The 22,631-nt window shown below is 40.7% G+C and overlaps 1 protein-coding gene across 1 annotated transcript in view; it reads left to right on the top strand.

Annotated features, from left to right (window-relative positions):
• The first annotated feature begins 3,579 nt into the window (after positions 1–3,579).
• The window catches only part of col15a1b (collagen, type XV, alpha 1b), a 38,911-nt gene continuing 19,859 nt past the window's right edge, over positions 3,580–22,631 (top strand). Inside the window, exons 1-22 of the mRNA XM_068701689.1 lie at positions 3,580–3,976; positions 9,259–9,446; positions 10,424–10,633; positions 11,697–11,849; positions 13,925–13,999; positions 15,235–15,333; positions 16,091–16,205; positions 16,936–16,976; positions 17,144–17,326; positions 17,489–17,515; positions 17,588–17,650; positions 17,775–17,852; positions 18,052–18,114; positions 18,206–18,355; positions 19,412–19,576; positions 21,349–21,402; positions 21,508–21,543; positions 21,695–21,823; positions 21,942–22,001; positions 22,087–22,122; positions 22,264–22,305; positions 22,569–22,631. Of these exons, the coding sequence (XP_068557790.1) occupies positions 3,580–3,976; positions 9,259–9,446; positions 10,424–10,633; positions 11,697–11,849; positions 13,925–13,999; positions 15,235–15,333; positions 16,091–16,205; positions 16,936–16,976; positions 17,144–17,326; positions 17,489–17,515; positions 17,588–17,650; positions 17,775–17,852; positions 18,052–18,114; positions 18,206–18,355; positions 19,412–19,576; positions 21,349–21,402; positions 21,508–21,543; positions 21,695–21,823; positions 21,942–22,001; positions 22,087–22,122; positions 22,264–22,305; positions 22,569–22,631 (2,427 nt within the window). The remainder of the gene's footprint in view (positions 3,977–9,258; positions 9,447–10,423; positions 10,634–11,696; positions 11,850–13,924; positions 14,000–15,234; positions 15,334–16,090; positions 16,206–16,935; positions 16,977–17,143; positions 17,327–17,488; positions 17,516–17,587; positions 17,651–17,774; positions 17,853–18,051; positions 18,115–18,205; positions 18,356–19,411; positions 19,577–21,348; positions 21,403–21,507; positions 21,544–21,694; positions 21,824–21,941; positions 22,002–22,086; positions 22,123–22,263; positions 22,306–22,568) is intronic.

The following is a 22,631-nucleotide window of genomic DNA, read 5'->3' as shown; positions in this document are numbered from 1 at the left end:
GTTGCGTTAGATCAGTCACCGCGAGTGAGGTTGGTAATTGTGACTTAATCAGTTAAAAGACCAGAACCGCAAGTGGCCGAATCTGAGTTTGCCAGTCGGGTTTCTGTGTGATAGAGAAACAGTTCCTATGTTTTTCAATATTTTGACTATTGACATTGTTTGTGGACACTAACTATGAGACTTAATTTATAGTTTGGTTATTGGTCCCTGATCTCAGGGTGTTGCCCTGTTATTAATAACATTTTTAATAATCCTATTGACATTAATAATTCTGTTGATGTCAATAATTTTGTGTTTCTACTTGCTGATAACAAAACACGCTCCTGCCAGATCCCAACAACAGAGCAAAATGAGTCTGTTCAGTCTACCTTTCTGACATTGCTTATGTAGGTGTGCTGGTGTCACCATCATCATATATCTCCTTGCACCCATAAACCCTGGTGTCTTCAAGTGGAAGAGGACGGAGACTCTTGTTCTCAGGCATCTTGCCACCGGGTTTTTCCTCGAGAAGTGTAGCGTTAAAATCAAGTGCATCAAACTGTGCTTGGTGCGACCATGCCCCGAATCAGCCTGAACAAACACCTCCACCCAGGGATCCTCAGCAGCAACTCCATCCCTCATCCTGGACCTCACCAAACATTTAGAGAAGCACAATACGACAGAACAGGCATTCCTTTGTCATCACCAACATGGGGCCTCTGACCCTCTCTCTGTGATCAGTCAGCTGCTGCAGAGAGAAAGTCCACACTTTATAAATTCTTCCATCCAACTCTTTGTATTTTTTTTTCCAATTTTCAATCTTAATTTCAATCAGGTGACTTGCGCTTATCTGCTAAGCTTTTTTTTTTAATGCATCTGCCTTTAATATTAGAGTTTAAGCATTCCAATATAAATATGTGTTCTAACAAAAACAAATCTGAGCCTAGAAATTAAGGAACTTTACTTTAGTTAAGTGCAGTTGAATTTGATTGATTTCAATCAGCAGAGATTGGTTTACGGACGTCAAGCATTATTGCTTGTTTATAAAGGCTTAATGATGCATCTTATGACTGGTGAACATTATCACACCCCAGCTTAGCCATAATCATACTGATTTTAGAGTTAGAGTGTATGTCAGTTGTTGTGATTACCGATCCTTAAAAGCACAGTGATTAGTGATTGGCATCTGTGCAGGCGGCAAACTCTGGTTCTGAAAAGTGAAGCCAATGCGGAAGTGCTTAAACTTGCATTCTTTCTAATGGCTATCAGGGGGCGACTTCTCTGGTTGCAAAAAAAAGAAAGTAGTCCGATTGTATAGAGAATTGACCCTACTTCTCTCTTGATTTATTACCTCAGTAAACAATAAAAGCATACGTTTATGGTCTCTATCGCTAGTTTCAAGTCTTCTTCAATACAGCATAATGTTCATTTAGTAAATTATGGTCCATTCAGAGTCAAATAGACCTAAAGCAGAGTATGTTTTAGGGTGTGGCTACTGATTGACAGGTCGCTACCACAGTGTTGTCCCGTCTGGGAGTTTTCGTCTTAACTCTTTCACAATGTGTTTTCAGTTCATGAAAGTTAATTGTAACATATTGGACGCCTAAAAATGTCTTGTTCAGTGTGCCAAACACAAGTCAAAACTGTAGTCCACAAACCAATGATGTCCAATGATGTCCACTACTTACGTACTGTCTATGCTTCTTTATGAGTTGGTGAGTGGATAATGGATAATGGAGGATAATGGATAATGGATAATGGATCGTAGAGTTCAGATGTCAGAAATCCCTTACTTACATGACATTTAATACGCTAGAGATTGTTGATACCTCCAAAACCTAGTATGGAACTGATAGTTCAAAAATTGCATACTATTTCTGGTGAAATATTTTGGTGAAAAATACAGTATTCACACTGGACACTACTACACCATCAAAAAGATCCCTTCAAATGCGGAAGTGACGCCAATGTTTATAATAGACAATGGCTGACAGCTCTGTAATGTCAATAACGCTTCAATGTAAGTGTAAGTATAAGATTGCACTTTTCGAAGCCCAATTTTTTTTTCTTCTTTTTTTAAATTAGATCAGCTGACAAATCAGTGTTTGGTCACATGAAGTTGGCACGGGTTTCCATGGTTACGCGTCTCCAAAAAGCTCTCTCAGGAAGTGACATGGTCTTCATAGTTCAGTGTGTCCAAAGCATTACATATTAGCGTTTATTCACAAAAAAAGTATGTTGGATGATAGCACAAATATTGTGTATGCAGTGCATACTGTGCGATTTTGTACGCAGAAAGGAGTTGCCTCTTCAATTTTAAACTGACAGTGCAAGCTAAATAATAAAAATAAATGAATGGATAGACGCTTAGAAACAGCAACACATGAAAGAGGAGAAATAATATAATGCAACAGTCATACTGATCTGTTTGAACATAAATGCACAATCCCACATGACACATCCATGAGGTCAAGGAGCAAGAATAAACCATATTCCTCCTATTCTGCTATGTACATATTTATCAGAGATAACGCTGTAAACAAACATGAAGAATGAATGGGCAGTATGCTTTAAATACATTTTGAGCCAATATGATTTCTCCCTTCAGTACAATTTAACTTACAATCAGTATAATTAGTATTAATAGTGAAATCCTCGGGCAGTTAACCAATTATTTATGACATGGTAAGTATAATTGCGTTCCCATTTCCAAAATTCCAGTCTACTCTTATTAAGATAAATGACTGACTTTCAAGTTTTTTGTTATGTCAGATTAGAGATGAGGGAATAATACTTTACCCCATGTCCTTAAAAAGATGTATCCCTATTGATACCTGTGCAATGTTCTCTGGACCAATTTATTGTGCTTTTATATGGTACTTTGTTATCATCCCCCAAATAATTAGCAAAGACCTATATGGAGGTTTAGATGTCAAGATGTTGGCTCTCTTTAAATTAGTCACGGGGTTTTCCTTAAGGTGCTTTCATTTGGACATTTCTCCTGTATTAGCTTGTAAACACTTCATGCAGGGTTATCCTAAATCTTTGTTTCTATGTTCATTAGACTTGACACACTCTACATGTGGTGTGAGGGGTAGACCGAGAGACCGCAAGTATACAACCCGTAGAACCATAGAACACACACACAGATGGGGGGGAGGAGGAGGAGGAGGGAGTAGTGAACTAACTCTCTAATCTGCCTGTCTGAGAGAAAAAAGGGGAGAGAAAATCAAGTCTGCTGTGTTGTGAAGTGCCAGAGAAGGGGGAGTCGGTAATTACACAGGGAGAGAGGGGAGGAGGGGGGATGTCAGGCAGTTAAAAACGGGGCAAGGGACAGAGACGGACGGAGAAAGGGAGGACGTAGAAAGAAGAAGAAGAAAAGACAAAAAAGGGGAGAAGGAACAGAGAGGACAGCAAAAAGCTGAAAGGTTGTTCCTTGAATATTTCTTCTACCACTGGATCTGCTGGATTAGTGAGATTTACTTGCATGCATCCTCTCATAGCAGGAGACTATATACCTGTTTGCACGTGTGTAGTATTTGGCAGCTGCAGTTAACAGGATCGGCATTTTTGTCCATTCATGCAAGGCATAGTCAGAGGATGAGAGCCCTTCGCCTCTTTGCTCTCTTTCTCCTCTTCTCCTCTCCCGTACGAGCCCAGTGGTGGAGTTTCTTCTGGGCGAACCCTAAAACCAGCACCAGCTCTGCTCCTCCCTCAATTCCTCCTTCTATCTCTTCTCCATCCATCACCTCCCTGGGCCCTTCTGGCACCCCGGGGGCAACAGAGTGGGTGGTGGTAAGGGATGAAGGGGTGACAGAGAAAGCACCGGAGGGTAGCACTCTGACGGAGGGGTTGGTGCTGAGCCCTACCCCCAGCCCAGGGTTGTCAATCTTTGGCCGCAGCACTGCAGAACCTGGGCCGTTACATCAAGAGGAGAACACAGGCGGAGGCAGCAAAGCCAGGGCCCAATACAAAGCACTGAAACATTGGAAGAGCGGTGAGTGTTACGGGGACGTTAGAGAGAAGAGGCTTTTAAAAAAAGTATCGTTTTAGAAGAAGCAAAAGAGTAGTATTAAGAGAAGCGAAGTCTGCAAGCAACCATAACTTGAGGTTGCATGTGCCTATGAGTTGCAAGCGGTTCAATTAGAACGCCTCAGATGTAAATACCCAGTATTTTTCTATAAAAAGAAAGCAAATATTAATGACAGGTCAGCAAAGCTAGTAAGTAATTTGGGCAGCAGAAATGTTATATCCCGTTCATCTTGTCCCAGGTTGGGAACTGACTGGATTAGACCATTCTGTAACAATATAATCACACAACCTGTCTAAGCAAAGGCCAGTTTGCAAAAAGATATAGAAAAAAACCTTTTAACCTGCGTCAATACTGCATCAATACATTTTTTTTGTCCACTTGGAGGCAGCAATAACAAGTAAACCCAACAATAGTAGCACCTTATAAAATTGATAGTGCTAGCTCATAAGCAAGCATATTTACACATCCAGCAGACACAGAGCAACATGCATCATTGATGTGGAGTTGTGTCTTTGTCCACCTGACAAATGCAAATCCACTCTTCTTTTAGGTCTGTGCCAAGTACTGAGGGAAAAGTGGCGCTCTTTAGCTGCAGAATGCTCTGCTAAGTTCACTATTACTGTGTGTCTGTCTATCATTTGGTGCTGGGCAGGTAGTGAACAGTGATTTTAACTGTGCTTTTAACACACGGATGATGAGAGTGAACCAAAAGAGAGAAGTTGCAGGTCTTTCAAACCCAAACAGTTAGCTGAAAAACGCTAAAACGCTCTGTACGGCTGAAGGGAACCGCAGAGTCAGGTGATAACTCTCTGTGGGTTTGCCTCTCCAAGCAAATCCTCTTTACAGTAAACTGATTGATTTGATCCGTTTTAAATATGAAAATATTGATTAATGTACCTTTAAGCAAGACACTGTCACAAACTGGATTTGAGCAACATGCATTTTTAGTGCTCCACATTAAATCTGTCAAAGTCAAAGAAATCTAAAGAGAGTGGGCCAGGCAGCGGGAATTCTTTTGTGTGGCGCAACAGGGTCAAGGTGGGTTTAAAAGGTTATACATGGCAATGCTATTGGGGGGTCGTTAATATTGGTTTTGTAAGTCTCCACAAGCTGATCAGGCATCCATGCAGCCAACATGACAAGGATTAGGTTCAGGAGGAGGGAGTTAGTGTGGAAAAATGTGACGCGAAATTACTCAGAAAACAGATGACCGGCAGAATGTTTGATTTGGCGACATGAATGCAATGAACTTCGTGACTGATACTGTTTAAAGCCTGACTGACCATCATACTGTCTTATTGATAGTCTGCTTAAAGAATAAGTCAATGAGTGAAGTATATGCGGACTGAGTGTTTGCACCTTTTGTGTTGAATCAATCTAGTAATTAGTAAATCATCCAAAATATTTTATTAGAAGTCAGTGACGGGGCGTGTATTTTATACCTGGGCCTTCAGTGCTGTCCTACAACAGTTGAACCACCTCCCAATAACCTCATTATGACGCCACAGCTACGGGTTATTCTTAGTTTTGTCTAAAAACCTGCATATCCACATAACACTGCAACATTTGACAAGTGAAATAAAATGTTACATGAAGCTCAACATCTATGAGGGTTACAAATACACTAACTGCAGAGTGCAGATACATGAATACGCGCATGATGGGATGCTGCGTCATTAACGGACAATGCATTTAGTCAAAATCAATGTAATTAACACAATGACAAGAACAAACTCACAAGAACCAGTCACATATATTTATATGACAACAACAAAGCAGGTAGAATAACATAAAACCCAAATAACACGATTCAACAGGCCTCTGCACATTCCAGCAAAACTGCGCCACACAGTCCAGAGCACGGGCCATTCAAATATTATTCACATCAGAGGGAACAATATTAACCATATCATAAAAACGACATGATAGAAAAATTAACACAGTAGTAATGCTAGTGCAGATGTAAAGACAAAAGCAGTTCACTTACCAAAGCTGCTGTTCACTATTTAAAGACAAAGTCCATCCTCCTTTCTTTGATCACAAAGAGTTTAATGACACGTTGTACAGTACATCTGTGCGGTTCAGTTCCAGCAAGAGGTCCTTCTCGATTCATGGACGCCAGTGATGACAGTGGAGCCTCCCCAGTTGTATTTCTTGAATACGTTTTAATGCGTTTGAGGGCTGAAAATGTCCGCTCCACAGAGGCAGTAGATATTGTGATTGTCACCGCCAAACATGCCAAAAATTTAATGTCACATAAAAACATCTTGCATATCTCTAAACTTTAACTCTTACTACTACAAAGTTCTGCAAGCTAGTTTCACAAAAGTCACGCTAGCCCACTGACCAATCAATTAATGATGACGTACTTAGCTAGAAGGCTCTGGCATGTCAAAGAATACGCCCAACATGTCAAACTAAAAATCTGATTGGTTGAAGATTATGACAATCAACAATATCATCCCCATTTTTTCTTAAACTGCAAACGGATTCACTTGTAAGGCTGAAGGCCTCCGGGCAGATTTTTTTACTTTGAGACAGCATAGAGGCGAAATCTGATTGGATAAAAGCTCTACTTAAAACAAGCTGTGCTGGAAGCAGAGCAACTGAGGAAGAGAGTAGCTATGCAATGAAATAATAAGCTAATGGGAAAATATATTTAGAATACATGTAGTGTATTTATGAAAAATTATTAAATTATAAAATATTTATAACTTTGTGTTTCTGTCTAGGCCAGCAGAGAAGGTCTTGCTGGCCCTGACCGCCCACCACTGTCAGAAATGTGTTTTTATAAGATGTTTGTGTAAAATCTTTTTCATTACAATGTAAATAATGACGAAACATGTACTCTTAAAACCATATCACATGATGTCATTAGAGTGGAAATAGACCACAGACCTTTGTGGCGACTCATTTCTATAGACCTGTGTGTGTGTGTGTGTGTGTGTGTGTGTGTGTGTGTGTGTGTGCGCACCTCAAAACCCGTGGTGAAAAGTAACTTTTACTCAAGAATTGGACTTAACTACCGTTTTGAGGTATTGTACTTAATTTCAGTATTACTTCTACTCCACTTAATTTCACAGGGAAATATTGTACATTGCACTCCACTATCATGTGGCCGCTGTAGTTGAGTTAGCCTACTTTGCAGAATAAGGTTTTACACACACAAGATTTTTGATCGTGGTGCATTTGAGATATATATGCTCAGTGAATGTCTTTTGCACTTTTGACTTAAAGTACCTTTTACTGAAAATACTTATAGCAAAGTCAAATTTGGACTTTGAATTTATGCATTTTAATATGTGTTGGTATTGTTAATATTTTAATGAAAGCTGCATGTAGCTATTTGTTGGCCATTCTTGAGGCAGTGGGACAAGTTAAAAAATTATACATGAATAGATTATTGACATCTTGTAAAGTTGATATGATTCCTCACAAACATTTGTCTATTTACACACTGTGAAAGAAACAATGGGTTCATCCGCTTTTGGAAAGCCTCCTGCTGCCTAATATTTGTTTTAGCATACAGATATTTAAAAAAAAAAAAACACACAGCTACACAATTACACAGCTAAACCAAGAACACATTAAATAAATCCACTTCAAGCTATGGCGTTAGCTGTCAGATTGTCTGGCTAGACTTGACTGGAGCTAAATTTACTTAAAATTACTTATTTCCGTAACGTAACTAGCCTAGTTTAGCAGAGTGTCAGTAAAGCCATCTGGCTGTAATTCTCGTGGAATTCGTGGTTTGGTGTGATTAAGCTACTTTTTTATTTTGCAAATTAATTTCTTTGATAGATTTCTGAGGTTGTTATTAACAAATGGTTGATGGAAAGCTGAAAGAACACATTTTATCTCTGGGTTTTGTCAAAGACTTTTTGTTTTTCAGTTAACACATTCAGCCTGAAAACTTTAAACCCTTTTTGTTTTACCAACTAATGAAACGAAACGCTTTGTAGATTTGTTTTTTAAATTAGTTTTAACAAAATGTGAAAAGTTTGATCATAACGTAGGCCTAAAACGAGACTAGATTATTGTCCCCAAAATTGTGCTGAGAGACCCTTTCTTTGACCTTTTCTCACAAACCGATATATTTGAGCCCCTTTTTTCCCCTTGCTTTTTCTGGCCAATGTGGACCTTGAGAACTCTTCACAGCAGCAACAATGTCGACATGGATCTGTGTCTTGAAATGGCAGCCATCCAAGTCATGACCTTTAATCTTCACCAGGTTGCTGCTGCTGCCAAGTCCTGCTTCTCATACCATTTAACAGCAATGTCGGCCACTATATTTCATAGTCGGGACTCTCACAGTGCAGGAATGAAAAGTCAAACTTCTACAGTCAGTGGCCACTGGACAGCACGCTGGTTGTATCATGAGCTCTCCCAGAGCAATTTTCAGTCATTACAGAACACTAATGACTTTGCATCTGGACCGGGGGTGTAGCGCCACAGCTTTGTGTGTTTGTGTGTGAGCGTATTTGGTTTGCACATCTTGAGTGCACCTGTTTGCGACAATACACGCGTAAATCACTTCTATGGGTGTGATTGGTGCGCAAAACACAGACACTCTCCTTAAACCCTCTAATCAGGTATGCATCCAGTTGGTCAGGCTGATGAATTAGAGACCCCCAAATGTCGGCCTGTCTGTTCTGGTCTGGGGTTTGTGCATGTTCACGTGGGCGAGATGTGTGTTTGATGTGTGCGCAATGCATACAAATGCATTTCTGTATGTGTGTGTGTGTGTGTGTGTGCGTGTGTGTGTGTTTGTGCATGACAGAGACATATGTTGCAGGGGTGATCCTGGCTGGAATGCTGAGGTGAGAGTTAGTCACCACGGGAGACTGACTCCTTACTGAGGGGAATCAGGGGAATGTGAAGACATCTCTTCACATACACACTGAATACTCGTAATTGCCGGCCACTTCTGTTTCGGAGGATTATGTCCACGCAGGGCAGAGCAGCGAGGCGTGGGCTGGGTCGAATCAAATCAAGTCAAATCAAAGCCATGTCAAGATAATTCCGGTAGCCTCTCTTCTCTACTCTAATTGTGTTATGTGAATTTAGCAACACAGCAGACAAAAAGAAGCCAGTTCGGACTGACATCAGCTAGAACGGCTTCTGTGCATCTCAGGATTCACTTATAGGTTCACTTATAGGTGGATGATTGGGTCAAGATTTTACCTGTTACTCCTTCATTGTTTCTATTCACATTATTTTTTTTTTACATTGTCTGTGTCTGTCAGAACGAGGCTCAGGAGGTCACCTGGACCTGACGGAGTTAATTGGTGTTCCTCTCCCTCCCTCCGTCTCCTTCACCCCTGGCTATGAGGACCAGCCAGCCTACAACTTTGGGCCCAACGCCAACATTGGCCGGCTCACCAAGACCTTTGTGCCAGGGTCATTCTACAGGGACTTTGCCATTATTGTCACGGTAATGCTAAAGAATTGAACCTATGGAAGTCCTGAACAGTACAATATTCAGTACTTTATAGTATACTTAGTGAAAATTTGATAGCGTCCGTTAACCGCTGCATTTAAAGCCATGGTAACCCCTTTGAAAAAACAGAGGGACAGCACAAACAATGTTTAAAAAGTTGAAAGTACGGAAGCCCTAAATGGACATGATTCAAACTTTTTATTAATGTTGTTATCGCGAGATCACAAGCATTATCTCGAGATAATGAGATAAATGTGGTAAATGTATTCAAGCGGCCCAGATTCATCTGACAGAGATGGACTTGGTAAAGTTAGTGGGAGGATACACGTGTGATTAAGTCCGGTTTTCAAAATAAGGTGTTAACAAGGGTATTAACAAAATAGATAAATGCATCAGTCATTGTCAGGAACTATACATTAGAGATCAAAGACTAAACTCATTTTCCTCACAATTTTGGGGTATTTTCTCATCAATGTATTAGGGACACATGCTTATTTCATATTCATAAATGTATTATGTATGTACCCTTGGTAACATCTTATTTTGAAAACTGCACATAGTCACACGTGTATCTTTCTGCTAACTCACCTAGTTCATACTGTATAATAAATAATAATATACATACATTGCATGACTTTTATTCCATGCTGAAGAACAATCTGTATGGTTAACGTCACGTTATGTCAGCACCTTGTGGAATTTTGATGATAAAGCAAGAATCCATATCAAGGAACTATATTTTCTCTATTCTCTGATTTTATCCATAACTTGCATGATCAAATATTATTATCAACCCTTTAGATCTGTCAATGATACCCATTCCAAATGCCCCCAGAACTTCTGTTGTTCTCGGTGTTGTGTATTAATGTGTTAATATGCTTCATGGTATGACTGTAATATTCATAAAATGGGAGCAAGATGCCAAAGCAATACCCTTTAATGAACTTTGATGTCTTCTGTCTTCGCTCCAGGTGCGTCCAGCCACTCAGAGAGGAGGCGTGCTCTTCGCCATCACGGATGCCCGTCAGAAGATGGTGGAGCTGGGTTTGGCCTTCACTCCGGTGCGTGGGGGCCTCCAGAGCATCTTATTGTACTACACTGACAGGGAGCAAGCCTCCCACAGCCACAAAGCTGCTTCCTTTAGTGTCCCGGATATGACCGACCAGTGGACACGATTCACGGTGAGGATTACATTCTGTACATCAGGAGTCACCAACCTTTTTGAAACTGAGATCTACTTCAAGGGTCCTAAGTAGTACAAAGGGCTACTTGTTTGATATAAACTTCATCAACTGTCATATCTTCAAATCATGTCTCGTTTACTAACCACTACCTTTGTAACATTTTTTAACAAATCATGAACTCTGTCCCATGTTTATACAAATTATCAGTTATGTAAGATTAAAAAAATCAACTCTTTCACATTTTTAAATGAATCCTATTACATTAGTACTAATCACCAAATGTTGGGAAGTCTGGGTCACCTTTGCATTGCGCAGTGAAGCCTGCATGCCGGCCCGTCATGGCGGGAGCCCCGTCTGTTGTCACCGACACCAGCTTTTCTAATGGTAATATTTTCTCCACGAAGAAACTAGTAAAAAGTCTTGTCTATAGCCGAGGGGGAATCCAACCCTCCGAGCCGCGCGAGCATCTTCGGGAAGCGCCCGCCATTAAAAAAACCTAGTGTGGTGCGGCGGCCTCGTCCTTTTAAAATCTACATTAATGCAAGCGTTTTTGATCTGAACAAAACTTTTTAGACGGAGCTCCATGGTGACTAGTGCTAATTTTAGAACATGCCTTGGGCGACTCAAGTGGTCCCTGCGGGTGACCAGGTGCCCGTGGGCACCGTGTTGGCTACCTCTGCTGTACATGGTCATGGTTGACCAATTCTAGTCAGAGAGATGTTCAGCTGATACAGACATTTTATTAAATATTTTCATGCTCCACCTCAGCTGAGAAAAAGTCAAATTTGTAATGTTTGCACCCTTTGCATTTCATTCTTGTTTTATTTACAGTTGAATAGGCATAGGTGATAAACCTTTCAGGGTTTATCTGTTGCATATACAGTAGACTGACATATTAAGCCGATTAAAAAAAAGAGAATTTTATTCCAAAAAAGGAACATGCCATCATCACATTATCAGTTTTCAAAAATACAGGGACAAAAATCAATTTTATTGAAAACCATGAGAAATTCCATGACAAAACAATACATCAAACAACTGTATATGATCTGTCTATCAGGTGGTGGTGGAGCATGAAGAGGTGCGTCTCTACATGGACTGCGGAGAGGCCGAGAGGACCTCTTTCCGTCGGAGGCCCGAAAGACTCAACTTCTCGCACAATTCAGGCGTTTTCGTAGCCAATGCAGGAAGCACGGGGCTCGACAAGTTTGTGGTAAGTGAAGAAATTCTCTAAATGTAGTTGTGGGTGTCTTTTGGAGGACAATGACTTTTACTCTGCAGAGAGGGCAAGGAGAAGGAAAAAGAATGAGACCGGCTGCCTGTGTCAATATCAGTGTGTGAGGTTGGCCTCAAGATTACATTTGTTTATGTGTGTGTGTGTGCTTGTGTGTGTGTGTGTGCTTGTGTGTTCTGGCCTCTCATTACCATGTAACAGAGTTTGCCCTCAGTCCATCTCTTCTGAAAGCTTCCCAGCAACAAATTATTTTTTGATAAAATGCTTGCGCAAAATACAATTTTCCTTTTACTTTCAGTATCTTGTTGCATATGCAAAAACCCCAAAACAAAAAACTACTAAAAAAAGCTACATGTGAATGTTTTCACCTTAAAACCTTTTTCAAATTTATGGGGTTGTGGGTTTTGAAATGCCAGACCAGTACAGAACAGAAATTATTTGATGATGCAACAAAAATGTCATGAGCCTAATCACCCACATTTTTTGTACATTCTCCCACCAATTCTTCTACAAATGTCCATGAACCTAGGCAACAAAAGTACTTTGTTTGTGAAAAGATTGTAATTTGGGTTAAATTCAGTACGTGTAACAGAAGTTAGTTAAAATATTCATTGTGACTTCTCGTTTCACATGGGACACAAACAGCTGTCTCCTAGGTCTCTCACCTCCTCCCTACGTGGACTTTGTCGCTCTTTATACCACATCACCTGACTTCCCGAGAGGCAGCCCTGCACGTCCTGGCTCACGATTATGTGGGTTGTATACAAAAATTGGAGAGTGTTACCTCTCATAGGTACGAGCACTCACAGTGAATGAGAACAGCAGAAAAACATAACCTTTCCAGCTTATACTTTGTGACAATGACACACAGTGGCCAAGAACATGGTTTAGGTGAAAACAAAGGTATTCCATATTGCATCATCCTCTTCTTTTGCTTTCTTTTCACAATTTTATTAAGTTGACTGTTACAATTAATAAAACAGTGGTAATATTGATAAATAAGCACGCAATCAATTGAGTCTGGCAACTGAAAGCCAGACTGATCAGCAGACTGTAGGGAGTGCTTTATTATCATGGTGACAATATCTACAATGCCTGCACTTGTCAACATAGGTTGTAAAATGAAGCATGATTCTGCAACTTATGTACTAATTTTTAGCTCATATTTACTGGGAATTTGGGGGAAAAAAACCCTCTTGAAATTCAAGAGGGAGAGAGAGAGAGAGAGAGAGAGAGAGAGAGAGAGAGAGAGAGAGAGAGAGAGAGAGGAAGCAAGAAGGGAGGAAAGACTATAGATGGTGTAGAAGGAAGGGAGAGGGGTGAGAAGGGAGGACGGGAGGATGGGAGGACGGGAGGGGGGGAAGACGGGGGGAGTAAGTGGATGGCAGATGAGGAAGTCCGAGATGTCAACAAGGCTTAGTTGTGGTCAGATCAAGGGCTTGACTCGAGCCTTGGAGTCTGCTGCCATGTCAAGTATGAGGCTGTGTGTTCCAAAAAAAAGTGTTTCAGTACGAATGACAGAATACTCTATACATTCCAAAGAGATTAAAAACTCAAATACTCAACTACTACAACTCTCTTTACACTGACATTATTACTGGAATTGCTTTTCGGCCCGTTTTCCACTCATCAACACTCACAAAAGACAATTACAAGTTGCTGGTCATTTTGTTGCCATGGTGAGTGCGGACGTCCCCATTTTATTCTGCTTTGTTCAGTGTAGCCTGACTTTCTGAACGGGTTATCCGAAGCATGACGACAGAATATGTGTGTGCTCAGCAGCAGTCACATACAGTCTGAAATATCTGGGTCATGCCGTGTGTGTATGTGTCCTTGGTTTTGTTGACTTGGGCTGCATGTCGAGGCACGGGGCCCTTTTAATCAGCATGTGCTTGTGTGTTGAAAATGACCCTCTCCATGCTCCCCTATATAAACCAGCTGTATTACAGTAATAGTACTACTACTACCATGCTGTGAGTTTGAGTGTTGTGCACTGTTTTCTACTGGCATGTCACACCCAAAAAAAATGTTTTCTAATCCTCTCTTTCATCCAGGGATCCATTCAGCAGTTGGTGATAAAAGATGATCCCAGAGCAGCTGAGGAGCAGTGTGAAGACGATGATCCTTATGTGAGGAACACACACACAAACATGGTAGAGGTGGCTGACACGCAGGAACTCACTATTTGGGTTAAAAACAGGAGTTTCTTCTGGTGATAGTTAAAATTCTGTAAAATGTCATACACATTATTCAACAGCATCCTCTAGTGGTCAAAAGACTTCACTGAAACAATTCCTTGCACCTCCACCATTCGGCCGGCCATAAAAACAAATGATATGCTTTCTTACACAATTATACTCATGCAGTCATGAACTAATGGGATTGTTATTGAATATGAATCAACAGTGACAACCCTTTCATTTTATTTTATATGTATTTATTTACTTCGAACATGTAACAAATACGTAAAAAAAAAAAAAAGGATACGAATTAAAAGGAACAGTAAATATAACACATTGTCAATGAACAAATTGTCACTCTCAATTACAAGAAGCATCAGTAAAAAAAAAAAAAAACTAGGCCTATGATAGATTAGGCCTAGCTGTTAAAAAGCTAAATATAATAGAACCGTTGAATCTACACTAGTACACAAAGGAAATATTGATATTGATCAGTTTCATTAATATTGCAAAAGTGAATTCTCAGTTGCTACTGGAGAAAGTGTTGATTGTTAAGTGTGACAGCAGCAGTAAGGAAGGACCTCCGGTTTCTCTCCTTCACACACCACCAGTGAAGCAGCCTCTCACAAAAGAAGCTGTTTAAAAAGCCTGCATGCAACAGAATAACAGATTTCATGGGTTCATGTTTTAGCTGTGCTTTTTGTAGTCGTTCTTCGTTGTAGTTTTGCCATGGCAGACCTACGTCAGTGATATCTGCCGTAGCATCATACTTACGTAGCTGAGTGAAAGTGTCGACGGCGTCTCAAGACACCACGGTTGTCTTTTCCTAACTCCCATGAATTGTCCTTCACAATTTTCCTTTACCCAATAAAGTTGTCCATAGAGGTCAAGGAAAAGTGGTTAGAAATAGACAATATGAGGTAATTTTGACCACAGTCCTAGTTGCTGGAGATTGGTCCTCTTACCTAACTGAATGATCAAATGAGTAAACTTTATGCTTTTCCAAAATTGAATGTTTTCAGTTGAATGTCCTTTCCTTCTCTCATTATTTCATTAATTATTTTGTTTGTAACAATATCTATAACTGGCAAAACGTGGGTGACTGCATCATTATTTGTCGAGATCTTTTTTTTGTAACAAGCTTGTTTTTCGTAAACTAACACATAATGTGATGTTTGTCAAAGGCCTCGGGATACACCAGTGGAGATGATGCTCTGGATGACAGAGAAACAGAGGAGGAGATGATGAAGAACACACATGAGAGAAAACATGGCACAGCACAGGTAAGCTGGCTGGATGAAGTGCTGGGAACAAGTACCTGGGGGGGAAAAACCTCTTACAGGTTTGTTTATGGTTGGTTGCATCCTTACATCAAATGGAAACATACAAGATGCCTTCGACGTATGGCATATCTTTTGAACGTTTGGGACCTCAATATGAGTGTAAAATAATGTCCTGTAGGTTTGAACAACAACTGCAAGAAGAAGTTGTGGTTTCTTGAGATGCCCGAAGCACCCAAAGGCCGCAGGAAAGGCAAAATGCAGTAATGCCAGTTGCCAAAATATGCTGATCATTGAAAATTTGCATTTAGTCTGTTTGGATCTGTGTGTGTGTGTGTGTGTGTGTGTGTGTGTGTGTGTGTGTGTGTCTCATGTTGCGGTGTCTGCTGTGTGTGATGCACTACCCCACTTCTTATCATCACTCCTCTGTATATGTGTGAATGTGTGTGTGTTTCTGCTTTGTTCCGGTACCAACTTTCATTCTCAGTCAGCCTGACCCAAAACATCCCATAATCAGCATTGACTTTGAAGCTTCAAAGGAAACAGTCCTTCAGAAGCTGAATAACTGTTACCAAATATATCAAAGTCCTGGTAGATGTCCTCAGACCTTCATCAGCAAGCAGTGCCAACTAATAGTTTATTTAAATCAGAATTTTAATTTTCATTTGTGGTACAACAATTTCTAATTCTGAGAGTGTGCACACTGCAGGGAAGAATCATTTTTGATGAGGGTGGGCTTTTGGGTATACTCGTCTTCAAGGGGGAAGACAGCGTTCCAGTAAGAGCTCCGCCAACTGAGGCTCCGGAGGTGGAGCTTGATGAGTACTCCGGTCACCAGACCCCAACAGAGGCCAATGAAGAAATGCTGATCAGAGGTCAGAAATAACCTTGATGTACAGTATTGCATTTTTTTCTGTCTGTCTTTAATTGAAACTCTATGATGACTAATGTACACAAAACACACAGTCAGTTTCTGGAGCATTTGATATTTTAGTAAGAATTTGTTCTTCCAGTTAACATCAATGCAAAGAATAATTTCTAATGTTGTCATTAGCCACCTCAACTGGGTCAAAGCGGAGAGAAGCAAGCATTTGATCCCGGGACTAGCATGACAATCGTGGGCTGGGGAAATTTTAAAGAGTAGCACTTTGTCCTCCTTCCTAACTTCTTTTGAGGATGGCACATTACAGCTCCAATGTACTGCTACTGATTGTACTATGGTATTAATATAAATGTGAATGTGTGAGTAATGCCAAACCTGGAAAACCTGGAATAGGCCCACTTGTTCAGTGAATCTGTACACTACTTAAATAATGGTAAAATCTGTTGTAAGTAGGACTATATATATATACGTAGTCCTTTTTGATAGGAGCACATGAGAAAATGTGTTAAAGCAGCAACAGTTGTGTAGATAAACAATAAATATAATGAAAAGAACAACATATAAACTTTTTTCAGCTTGGCTCTATGATTGTGACCGAAAGTGTTATTCATCAGTCTGTGCTCACTGCTGCAGTGCATATGTCCAAGTCATGCTTGACAAGTGGCTAGTTACTGTATGGCCAGTGTTGAAAACCTGTTGATGATGTCACATGCTGTGCACAGGGCCGCACCAGAAGGAGGAGCCGGGGGAGAGGTCAGGAGATGTGAGTTTCATGGACTTTCTCACCAATCTTTGAACTTTCTTATATTGTTGTCAATGTTGTTTTAAAACCTCATGGGACATTTGAAATATTGTGCATAAAAACTTATTTTTTTGACTACAGTCTTTTATCTTTTACACATGCAAATTATATTTTATTTGAATGTCCAGGGTCACATCAGACATGGATTAAAGGGAGAGCGTGGACAGCCTGGATCCAGAGGCCCACCTGGCCCACCCGGTCGCCCAGGTTCCAGCCCTCTACCTGGGCAAGCTCAGCCTGGTCCAAGAGGGACACAAGGACCACCGGGAACCCCTGGATCGCCAGGACTGTCAGGGAGAGAAGGACAGCAGGTGTGTGTGTGTGTGTTTGTGTGCAAACAAAATAGAGGCGTGTGTGAGTTCTTAAGATTCAGTACTGATCCTAAATCCCCCACTCTCTCTCTCTCTCTCTCTCTCTCTCTCTCTCTCTCTCTCTCTCTCTCTCTCTCTCTTTCTTTCTTTCTCTCTTCACAGGGAAGCAAGGGTGATAAAGGAGATCCAGTAAGTAATTTATCTCTTCATATTTGCCATGTTTTAAATATCACAATAACTCAAATATGTTTTTCCATCCAGGGTCAGAGAGGATCTCAGGGATTTCCAGGTTTAGATGGAGAAGCTGGAACTAAAGGAGAGAAGGTAGAGCTCACATGTTACAACTAAGGGCATAACTATTACAAGTAGACTCCTAATTCAAAATCACTTTAATCGTATGTCACCAAATGCACTGTAAAAGACAGACTCTTGCATTCCCTCTCTACAGGGAGACCCAGGAGTTGGTCTGCCAGGTCCTCCTGGCCTCCCTGGGACTCCTGGACCCCCCAGATCACGCAGTGTACCTGTGAGTGTCACAGTTTATGGTTTTACTTGTGATCAAATAACATGCACTATTATTATCCTGCATTTTTCAAAGATGGAATCAACATGTAGTAAATGTAGACGATGTTTAAGCCTAGTTGGCAACCTGAGTGAAAGTAAAATGTGTGTAGCGTCACAAACATCTCGGTGTATGTGTCGGACTGTGTGTTTATATGTTATAGTATGGAGCAGATGCCCTGGGTTCTGGGTTTGAAGACCTGGACAGCGAAACTGATCTCATCAGGGTAAGAAAAAAGCAGCAGAGAATAGATGGGATAGTCAGAGTTTGAGCTTAATTTGCACAGTGGAAATAATCAAAAATTCTCTTTCCACCAGGGTCACCCTGGTCCACCGGGGCCTCCAGGACCTCCTGGTCCCCCAGGACCCCTGTTTTCATCTGACACAGCTGAAGGCCTCTCTCCAGGGCATGCTGGACCACCCGGTGCCCCCGGCAGAGACGGGCTGCCAGGCAAACCTGGAATATCAGTAAGTTACCCGGATGAAAGACATACAGCATTCAACTTTCATATAATTTTGTTACAGATTAACATAGGACCTGCAGACTGGTGGGTTTGTCTTCATTGCAAATAATTAGCTATGTAACGGCCCCGAGGTATTGTTTCATGAATTATTTCTTCAGCTAGAGTCATGCAGAGGCAGTAATGAATACATTGTAATGAATATTACATTATATTCCCACTAAATCCCACACACTGGTCCTTGAAGTGCGCTGTTTTAAAACCTATTGATGTTTCAAATGCTGTTTTAAACTAATTATTCTACCCAACGGGATAAAAATGGAGGGAAGACATTACATACTTGATCAAACATTGTCCATATATGGAAATGGTCAAATCAAATTTGAATATATTTATATAACGTCAGCACAGTGTTGGCTATAAATATCTTCAGTCTTTCTGTTTTGATCTTCTATCAGGTGTCAAGTTTCAATATTCACTGGCCACAAACAGTGAATTGACCTCATTAGGATGCACATATATTTCAAATTTTCCCAAATGTAAGAGCAGAATCGAGCTCAGAGACTTTCATGGCATTGGGAAGATGAGAGGTGTTATGATTACAATAGAAATACAGACTGAGGACATGGAAATGCCATTGAAGCAGAAAGAAAAGCTGTGCTCTCAAATAAGTTAAGATTTGCTATCTTTTCAATGACATAATTTATATGTGAATACGTTGCCTTTACCTTTACATTTTACTTGGGGTGTTGCTGTATTACTGTCTGTATTTTCATTGTGTATTGTCCGTCGTTCTTCTTCTCCACCTTCCACTCCAATTCAAATTCACCTTCAGTTTGTTTCTTCTCAAATCATATTGTAGTGATCAATATTTGTGTGTGTCATGGCTGATGACCAGTCCGTCTTTCATTCTCCCTCTACCTCTGTTCCCGTCACCTCCTCTGTATTTTCACCCTGTATTTCTTCTTCCTTCATCTCCTCCACCAAATCTTTATTCTTCATTGTTCTTCTTCACCCTCTGCTCCACTCCTCCCATCTCTTCCTCCTCTCCACTCTATTTCAGATGTTTGATGAGGATTGGTTTAGTGGTTCTGGGCCTGATGGTTCAGGTTTGAGCTCAGGGCTCTCCTATGACCTCGGCTCTGGTTTCAGCTCTGGGTTCAGTCCCGAAATCAGCTTTGCCTCTGGTTCTGGACTTGGCTTTGGGTCTGCTTGGGGTTCGGGCGAGGTATATTTTCCAGAAAACAATAAAAGGCAGAGTTACAGTCAAACGCCTGAGTATTGAGGAAGCAACACTCTGAGACAATAATCTGTATTATAATGCGTATTATAATAATCTAATCTAAGACAATTGTGCTGTATTGTGCTTTTATTTTTTTAAACTAATCACCCCCATGATACACACCAGCTCTAGCTCACTTCACTAATACTCAGGAAAATGACTTATCTCCAACCATGTTATCTTATTTGCTGGCTGGCTGCCACAGCTGTTTTTTCTATTTTACCTAGCTGGCTGAATTTGTGTGTGTGTGTGTGTGTGTGTGTGTGTGTGTGTGTGTGTGTGTGTGTGGATATGTGTGTGTCACTGCTTTCTTTCCCCCTTATAATCCCCCCTGGCACCCAGTGTTAATGCTTACACACTGAATGAGCTGCTTTGTCAAGCAAGAATAAGCTTTGGTTCACTTACTTCCAGTTCAAATGTTGTCATTGCCAAATGAAACATTTCAGCATAAGGTCGACTTTTCATGGTGAATGAACTGAAGAGAACTGAACTCAAACTTGCTGTGTAACCTTGGCTTGAGCTGCCACTTTGCTTTTTTTCATACGACATGGTAAAGAAACAAATCTGCCTTTTTATGGATCTGTTTTTTATTTTTCTCTTTATGCACATTGCTATATATTGGCTGTTTTCAGTCAAAGCAAAGCACCAAGGTACACTGATGTGCTCAGATTTCACTCAAAACCAAAAACTTTATGTTTTACGGATACTTTGCTTACAAAATAATCCTAGAACAGCCTGTGTTTGGCAACAAGACTACAAGGCCCAGACAGGCTGCCTCATTTTATGGAAGTGTTGGATGAAGCAAATAACACAATGACAATTTCTAAAAGTCACTCTAGAAGAAAGCACATAAAGCTACCAAAGTTTACCAAACTGATGGTTGAATAAAGAAGAGAGGTCGTAGGGTCACCCCAAACAACAACCCCAACAATTATCCTGCATTCACGTGGAATCAGGCATATGGCAAACCAGATCTCAGAGAATACAGCAAACGGTAGAAGGCATTGTCATCCAAACATTACTAATCCAGTAGTTGGGTATAAATTTAGACTTTTATTAGCCAGTAATCTAATGAGCCATGCCTTAGCAGTCAATAAGTCAGTGTGCGTTTGAATTTAGTGTTTTACTGAAAAAGTCTGAGGCCTCTGTTACACCATGTTGTCATTTTGTACAACAAAATGCACAGAGACATTGTTGTACTTTGGTCTGATGCTGCTTTGTCAAAGGAATAACTTCTACTTTCCTGTTAGGTGATGAGAAAACAGACGAAAACATCATCCTTGCCTTTACGTTTGCTGACTCCACTGCTTCATGTTACATTTTAGCTGAATGCAGAAACGACGTTCTCTACCTTAAGCACAAGGAGCTGAACAGGAGATAATCTTAACTTTAATTAATAAAATGATTATATGACATTGGAGTTGGTCTTATGAGACTGTGACTCTAACAATTTAACAATCATGCAACACTGTGCGAGCATTATGTATTAAGGTTGATGATCTTGTAGTGACTCAGACAAATGTTGGCATGGATGATCTTATCACTTAAGGAAACTGATTTATGACCGGTATTCCTGTAGACTGACATGCTTTCACCTTTTGGAATGGCTAAAGGTTCAATGAACAGCTAAGCATTACATTTTTTCTATATCAGCATAATTTCTGTGACTCATCTATTTGTTTGCCTCTACTCGTGTCTGTCTGTGTTTGCGTGTCCAGGGTCCAGCAGGAAAAGATGGGGATCCAGGTCTACCAGGAGCTATGGGAGAGAAGGTATGATCCCTAAGATAGTTTGAGCTCAGTGGACGATATAATAAAGTGACATAGTCGTAGTCATCCCTTTTTACTTATTTCTTTATAACTTCTGAATAACCTAAGGGTAACCAAAGGTTGCCTGGGACACCTGGACCAAAGGTAATATACAACTCAACATAGAATAAGCCAAAATAAATCTGCTGCCCACCATGTGCTTGTGTGTGTTTCTATTTCATCACCAAAACAAACATGTTTGAGGGACAAATCGTTGTTTACCAGGCAGCTTTTTTTTTTTTTTTTATCTCTGCAGGGTGAAGGTGGGTCTGGAGGTACAGCAGGGTCTCCAGGGCCACCAGGGCCAAGTGGTCCACAAGGGAAGAGAGGCCCATCAGGTCCCCCGGGACCCCCTGGCCCTCCAGGAACCAAATTCTTTGTAGAGGTGACCCAATTTCATACCAAAGATCTACGTACACATATCACTGCTGTTTTTCAAATGTATTATAATTAATAAGGATGTCAGTTCAATATGTAACATCACACTGTGTTTTTGTTTGCAGGATTTGGAGGGATCTGGGAAGACTGACATGCTCATTGGAGCTGGAGTCAGAGGCCCACAGGTCAGTGCAAGAGTGTGTGTGTTTTTATATAGAGTGTGTACATTGTTTCATATACAGTAAGTGTTTTTTTTCTTCCTTTTTCTAGGGTTCCCCCGGCACACCTGGCCCGCAGGGTACCAAGGTAATATATTTATGAAAATCTGTTAAATGTAAGCATTAAAAAGTAGCTAGTATTACTTATGTATGATTCCTCTGTGGTGCGCCACTTTTTATTGCTCTGTATTGCTTAGTTGTTGAAAATGCTCCCTCATGTCTTCTGTAGGGGGAGGATGGAGCCACAGGTGCTCCAGGGCTCTCTGTCAAGGTAAGATGATTCTTAAATGGCACTGGCAATGGAAATGGTGCTATTTTCTCAGACTTTTTATGGTTTTAGTGTACCAATACTGTGAGTCGTACCCTTGAGAAGCATTTCTCATCATTTCTGAATTAAGTACATAGTAGTTGGATTTAAACCTCACTAAGAAATTAACTACATGTATGCAACGGCAGTTACACATGTAACAGTGAAATCCCTTAAGCTCTGTGCAACATTTGTGTTACCTCTGTCCATGCTGTGTGTGATTGCAGGGTGAGCCAGGGGACCCGGGACCTGAGGGTCTTCAAGGTCCTGCTGGACTACCAGGTGCTCGG

This window comes from Cebidichthys violaceus, unplaced genomic scaffold (genome assembly GCF_023349555.1).
Source record: "Cebidichthys violaceus isolate CVI_PGR_0920_01 unplaced genomic scaffold, fCebVio1.0.p SCAF_8, whole genome shotgun sequence".
NCBI lineage: Eukaryota > Metazoa > Chordata > Actinopteri > Perciformes > Stichaeidae > Cebidichthys > Cebidichthys violaceus.
This window is presented reverse-complemented; position numbering and strand designations above follow the sequence as displayed.